This window comes from Dipodomys ordii, unplaced genomic scaffold (assembly GCF_000151885.1).
Source record: "Dipodomys ordii isolate 6190 unplaced genomic scaffold, Dord_2.0 Scaffold15, whole genome shotgun sequence".
NCBI lineage: Eukaryota > Metazoa > Chordata > Mammalia > Rodentia > Heteromyidae > Dipodomys > Dipodomys ordii.
The window spans coordinates 17,342,271-17,349,177 of NW_012267231.1; the positions used below are offsets into that span (position 1 = coordinate 17,342,271).

General features: G+C 54.1%; 1 protein-coding gene across 1 annotated transcript in view; it reads right to left on the reverse strand.

The window, feature by feature from the left end:
* The window catches only part of LOC105982368 (chromosome unknown open reading frame, human C15orf27), a 66,096-nt gene that overhangs the window by 19,773 nt on the left and 39,416 nt on the right, over positions 1-6,907 (reverse strand). The window contains exons 6-7 of the mRNA XM_013011943.1: positions 2,915-2,971; positions 1,614-1,752 (exon numbers count right to left, since the gene is read on the reverse strand). Of these exons, the coding sequence (XP_012867397.1) occupies positions 1,614-1,752; positions 2,915-2,971 (196 nt within the window). The remainder of the gene's footprint in view (positions 1-1,613; positions 1,753-2,914; positions 2,972-6,907) is intronic.

Below are 6,907 nucleotides of genomic sequence, written 5' to 3' on the forward strand. Positions count from 1 at the left end.
AAAAAAAAAAAAGAAAAGGTAGGCCAGGCACAGTGGCTCATGCCTCTAATCTCAGCAGATCTGGAAATAGAGCTAGGAGGGGGGGATCAAGCCTCAAGGCCCACCTAAGCAAAAGTTATTGAGATCTAACTGTAAACAAAACAAAACAACAACAAAACCAAGTATGGTGGCACATGTCTGTAATCCCAGCTGTGGGAGAGATGGGAAGCAGTGACTGAAGGAGGGACGTCGGTGTTTGACCTGGTAGGGGAAGGCCTGGCGTTGGGTGGAGGCTAACAAGGCAGGGACTGGGGTTTAGAAATCTCTGGAACACCCACTATGGCTTCTTCCTCTGTCATGGAGTCTGACAGTCCTATAGAGAAAGCCGGGCGCTGGTGGCTCATGCCTGTCACCCTAGCTACTCAGGAGGCTGAGATCCAAGGATCTCGGTTCAAAGCCAGCCCCGACAGGAAAATCCTTGTGAGACTCTTTATCTCCAATGAACCAGCAAAAAACCACAAGTGGAGCTGTGGTTCAAGAGGTAGAGTGCCAATCTTGAACAAAAGAGCTCAGGGACAACACCCAGGCCCTGAGTTCAAGCCCTAGGGCTGGGGAGAAAAAAAAAAAGTCTCATGAACTTTCCTCGCTGAGCTGGCTTTGAACCAGGATCCTCTGATCTCAGTCTCCTGAGTAGCTAGGATAACCCAGTCTGTGTTCTTTACAGTTAGATTCAGGACCAAAGAAGGAAGTTGGCGTGTGCCTCAGTGGTCCTCGGTGACCTGGCAACATCTTTAAGATGCTCTGGGGTGCCAAGGAGGACCTGGGGTCTGAGCCCTGCTCTCCAGACACTGGAGCTGGTGGGGGAGGGCAGACCTGGTTTCCATGGCAACCAAGAAGAGAACCTGCCCCACCCTGGGGGATGGAGGCCCAGGGGTGGAGCTGCGTCGACATTAAAGTGCAGCCCACCAGGCTATCAGCAGCCACAGAGGCGTCTTTTGCTGCTCCCTGATAGACAGCAGGAGGGACTGGCCGTGCAGGATTGAGGCCTGGGCCAGACAACCCGACCTACAGAGCCAGTGCTGAGTTTTGCAGCACAGACAGCACTGGGCTTTGAACTTGAGGCCTTTTGCTTGTTTCAGCAGGCATTCTACCACTTGTACCCAAACCTTGGGACTTCCTTGTTTTCCTTATTATTATTAGTCAGGCATGAGGCTTGAACTCAGGGCCTGGGCGCTGTCCCTGAGCTCTTCAGCTCAAGGCGAGCGCTCTACCACTTGAGCCACAGCGCCACTTCTGGTTTTCTGGTGGTTCATTGGAGATCAGAGTCTTACGGACTTTCCTTCCCCGGGCTGGCATTAGTTATTTTTTCAGATAGAATCTTGGACTGTAATCCTCCTAATCTATGCCTCTCAGGGAGCCGGGCTTACAGGCATGTACCACGATATCCAACTCATTAGTTGAGGTGGAGTGGGAGGGGAGGGTGTCTTGCTAACTTTTTGTTCAGGATAGCCTCAAACCACAATCCTCCCAATCTCTGCCTCCCAGGAAGCAGGGACGACAGGCGTAAGTCACTGCTCTCAGCCCTGTCCCCCAGTCCCCCCCCCTCAAAAGGAGACACCCCTTGGGTCACTCACCGTCGATGACCCTCTTCACCCGCCAGATGCGTAGCATGATGATGAGGCTGATGGCGTCCCAGGGACTCCTGGGCCCGTTGGCTACTGTGGAGGCGACCATGGGAGCCAAGGCCAGAATGATCACAGCTCCGTCGAACACCTGGCGGGGGGGGGGGGGGGGGAAGGGGGGTTGGAGTCAGTGCTCATGGCTGGCGGGAGAGGGTGTCTCAGAGCAGACAGGCAGGCAGGGGGCACTGACCAGCCTCCAAGTGGGAGGGGGGGCTGTACTCTGTCACAAAGACACCCCACTTCTGGTCCTGACCGGCCTCGGCCCTGAAGGGCCTCCTCTGGTCCCTCCCCCACAGGCTCCCTGCTCTCTGCCCTCCAAGTGACCTTCATCCATGGCCATCCCTCCGTTCAAATGACTTGGAGCCATCCTGTCCCTTCTCGTGGTGGTTTGGCTGGTCTTGGGGCTTGAACTCAGGACCTGAGCCCTGTCTCTGAGTTTTTTTTTCTTTTCATTCAAGGCTAGTGCTCTACCAACTTGAGCCACAGCTCCACTTCTGACTTTTTTGTTTGTGGTTCATTGGAGATAAAGAGTCTCAGGGACTCTCCTGTCTGGGATGGCTTCGATCTGTGATCCTCAGATCTCAGCCTCCCGAGCAGCTGGGATTCCAGGCATGAGCCACGGGCGCCGGCCTCAGACCCCTTTGTCCGAGGTGCACCAGAACTCCAGGCTGAGAGACAAGTTTAGAGCCTGGCTGTTCAGCATCTGGACCCTTGGGCCATTTTAGAATGGATTTATTGATTTTAAAATGCATCACAAAAGCTTTGCAAATGGATTCCGATAGAACTTGTTGTGTTTTATAGGATTTTAAGGAGATTGCTTTCAGAAGTCCCTTTGCTGGAAATGGCCTCCGTCCACCTCACCTCACTCCACCATAACAATCCCGAACACCAAGAGACTCCTGTAGTCTAGGATAGGAAAGAGCTGGCTTGGTTTTTGTTTTGTGTGTGTGCTGGTCCTGGGGCTTGAACGCATGCCTGTGCGGTGTTCCTGAGCTTTTTCAATCAAGTTCTATCCCTTGAGCCACACCTCTATCTCCAGCCTTTTGATAGTCAATTGGAGATAAAAGTCTCACAGACTTTCTAGCCCTGGCTGGCTTTAAACAGCAATCCTCAGATCTGATCCTCCTGAGTAGCTGGGATTACAGGCATGTACACCAGCACCTGGCTCTGGCCTGCTTTTTTTTTGTTTTCTTTTGTTCTCATGCTGGGTTGTCTGGGTTGGGGGCTAGCGAGTGTCAGACATTGCTTTTTACCTCTATTTTATTTTCGATGTAATCCCAGATGCCCAGCACCACAATCCGAAGCACGGTCTGAAGAAAGGGAGGGAAGAACGCCGTTACTATTCTCCTGCCTCCTCCCTCTTCCCCTCTGCCGCCAGCACAGAAGATTCTAGAGCTCTGATTCCGGAGCTTTGCTTCACCATGCCCAAGGAGTCTACAGCCAGCCCTGTCATCCCAGCTACTCAGGAGGCTGAGATCTGAGGATCACAGTTCAAAGCCAGCCTGGTCAGGAAAGGCTGTGAGATTCTTATCTCCAATGGACCACTAGAAAACCGGAAGTGGCTATGGCTCAAGTGGTAGAGCACTAGCCTTGAGCTGAAGAGCTGAGGGACAGCACCCGGCCCTGAGTTCAAGCTCTACCACTGACACACACACACAAAAAAAAGATGTATCCATCACAGAGGTTGGAGTTTGTGTCATTCCTGCGGGCCCCAGGTGGGCCTCAGTTTCCCAAAGTGTAGCCTTCTTTCCAGGGTTGTGTTAAGGCCTGGACGAAAAGACAGGAGAAACTGGCTTGGAACCAGGCTGAGGGCTACAGGACCTGGGGGAGGCCTTGGGATCTGACCTTTCTGGAATTTTCCTGGGAGCTGCGGCCTGCTTGCTAAGACTAAGCAGGACAGGAGTGACCCCTGGCCCTGGCTCCCAGCTGGCCCCCTGGGAAGAGCAGAGAAGGAAGGGCCAGCACCCAGGGTGGCATTCTCTCCCTGACTGGGAGAGAAGGCTGGGCGTCCTGGCTCAGACAGCTTTCTTGCTTAGATTTATTTTATCTATTTATTAATTTTTGTGGGTCATGGGGCCTGAACTCTGGGCCTGGGCACTGTCCCTCAGCTCTTCAGCTCAAGGTGAGCGCTCTACCACTTGAGCCACAGCGCCAGTTCTGGTTTTATGGTGGTTTATTGGAGATAAGAGTCTTGTGGGCTTTCCTGCCTGGGCTGGCTTTGAACCTTGATCGTCAGAGCTCAGCCTCCTGAGTAGCTAAGATTACAGGCGTGAGCCACCAGCGCCTGCCTATCTGTGCATTGTTTTGTGTGTGACAGTCCTGAGGCTTGAACTGAGGGCCTGGGCACTGCCTAATAGCTGTTGCTCTACCACTTGGGCCACGCCTCCACTTCTGGTTTTTTGCTGGTTCGTTGGAGACAAGAGTCTCATGGACTTTCCTGCCTAGGCTGGCTGTGAGCTGTGATCCTCAGACCTCAGCCTCCTGAGTCCCTGGGATTGCAGGTGTGAGCTATCGGGGCTGTTATGTGCATTGTTTTGTTTGTTTGTTTTTTTTCTCATAAAGACTGAAGCTGGGACTGTGGGAAGCCCCAGTGTGCTCCCTACTTTTGGGGGTCCACGAGGGGGGGTGGGGGGTTTGAGGTTGTGAGTCCTGCATACAGGGCTTTGTGTGTTTCAGGTGGCTGCTGTCTGGTGCGGTGGAGGGGGGGGGGGTGTGGGGAGGTACGGGGGGGGGGGGACAGGAAGGGAATTCTAAATTCATGCTGGATAATAAATCCTGCCAAAAGCAATAGGAGGCAAAGCGGGAGGAAAGAGAGAAAGAGCGAGGGCAACTGAGCAAACATTTGTGTTGGCAAGTGCGCCCGCCATCGGCGCCATCCTCAGGGTTTTCCTGGGAGACATCTGGCCTGGGAGATGTGCAGGAGGGAATTCCAGGGAGATGGGGTGAGCAGCTGGGGAGGGTGTGATTCTCATGGAGTACCAAAATGGGGGGACAGGTTGTTTTTTGGGGGGCCTTAGCACAGTGCCTCATCCCTGCTTAGGATAATAGCTCACGGTGAGCTGGTCAGGAAAGATCCAGGAAGAACATGGCTAGCTGTTTCTGCAATCAGAGCTGAGAGCCAGGTTCAAGGTCAACTTCCTGGCTAGCTGGCTGCCTGCCTTCCTTTTTTCCTTCCTTCCTTCCATCTGTCAGTCTTGTGGCTTGAACTCAGGGCCTGAGTGTTGTCTCTAAGCCCTTTTGCTCAAGGCTAGTGCTCTACCACTTGAGCCACAGCGCCACTTGTGGCTTTTCCTGTGTATGTGGTGCTAAGGAATCGAACCCAGGGCCTCATGCGTGTGAGGTAAGCGCTCTACCACTGAACCACCTTCCTAGCCCTCTTGGAGACTCATATGCCCAATTAACCAGTCAAAAACTGGAAGAGAAAATAAAAGTCTCACAGAATTCCTGCCCAGGTTGGCTTTGAACTGTGATCCTCAGAGCTCAGCCTCCTGAGTAGCTGGGATGACAGGCGTCAGCCGCTGTCACCCAGAGAGGAACCTTTTCAAGTATGGTCTTTATTTAGCTTCAGGCTCTGACACTGTGCACCTCTCTCGGCCTGGCCAGTCCCGATCTCCCTGGAGGCTGACATGGAGCCTGCTGCCCAGCACCAAGGCTCACACTGACTGTGGTCTGGGCCTGGGCTGTGACGCCTGAACAGCTTCCTGCCAGCTCCCCACCAACCCCCAACTCCTCCTCCTCGTTTTCTTCTTCCTCTTCCTCCTCCTCCTTCTTGTTGTCAGTGATGGGTCTTGAACTCTGGGCCTGGGCGCTGTCCCTTAGCTCTTCAGCTCAAGGCTAGCCTCTACCACTTGAGCCACAGCACCACTTCTGGTTTTCTGGTGATTAACTGGAGATAAGAGTCTCAGGGACTTTCCTGCCCCGGCTGGCTTTGAACCTTAATCCTCAGATCTCAGCCTTTTGAGTAACTAGGGTGATAGGCGTGAGCCACTGGTGCCTGGCTTCTTCATTGCTTTGAATCAGGGCTTTTGCTGGACATGCGCATCCTGAGTGGGACTGGCACACAGCGGAGCCCCATAGCGCTCCACGTATGGCACTGTCCACCCCTCATTTGAGGGACCCCACTGAGGGATTGCTGGGGTGCAATGCTCAGGCCTGTGGTTTAGGAGTCAGGGCTGAACGCAGGCCTGGCGTGAGTGACAGGAGAGGGGCTCCCCTCTTTCTCTGGGTCCCCAGGAGTCAGACCATGGGCTGAAGGGGCTTCTCTGTGCTCTGGCCCCCTGAACCCTGGTGTCTTTTAGTTGCTAGGAAGGCTGGGACAGGAAGGAACCCGTTACCCCTTGCTCCTGACAGATCTGCGTCAGTCTCTCCAGCTGCTCGTCCTGGATGACCTTGGCCTTCTCGTATTGCTGGATGACGGCCTCCATCTCTACCTTGACTGGCAAGACGTAGGCTGGAAGACAGGGCCAGCTGTGGTGAGGACGGGCTGTGGTGGGATTTGGGCAGCACTGGGCAGGGGTGGGGCGGGGTCTGCCCAGTGCTTGGCAACAGCTCCCAAGCCCCCCCCTTCCCTGGGAGGAGCATGCCCCCTGAGGGCTGTGTCCAGGGGGTCCCCAAGATCTGTTTCTTCTTTTTCTTTTGGTCAGTCGTGGGGCTTGAACTCAGGGCCTGGGCGCTGTCCCTCAGCTCTTCAACTCAAGGCGAGCGCTCTACCACTTGAGCCACAGCGTCACTTTCGGTTTTCTGGGGGTTCACTGGAGATAGGAGTCTCACGGACTTTGCTGGCCGGGGCTGGCTTTGAACTGCGATCCTCAGATCTCAGCCTCCTGAGTAGCCGGGATGCCAGGTTGGGACCATTGGGGCCTGGCTGTTTCTTCGTGTTTTTCACAGTGGTAGAGTCCTTAGTTTGAGGCAGTATGCCCAGATGCCTAGACTAACAACTATGCTAGTCCCCTTTGAGGCTGGGAGTAAGCCATAGGACAAATTCCGAAAGACAGATGCCAGTGGAGAGAACATGTCGAAACTTCCCGCAGCCTTTGATGACATGTGAATTATAACTCAGTAAAAATGCTGAAAAAGAAAAGGTAGCCCCGCGCTGGTGGCTCACGCCTGTCATCCCAGCTACTCAGGAGGCTGAGATCTGAAGATCGCGATTCAAAGCCAGCCCGGGCAGGAGAGACCGTGAGACTCTCATCTCCAATAAACCACCAGAAAACCGGAAGTGGCGCTGTGGCTCAAGTGGTAGAGCG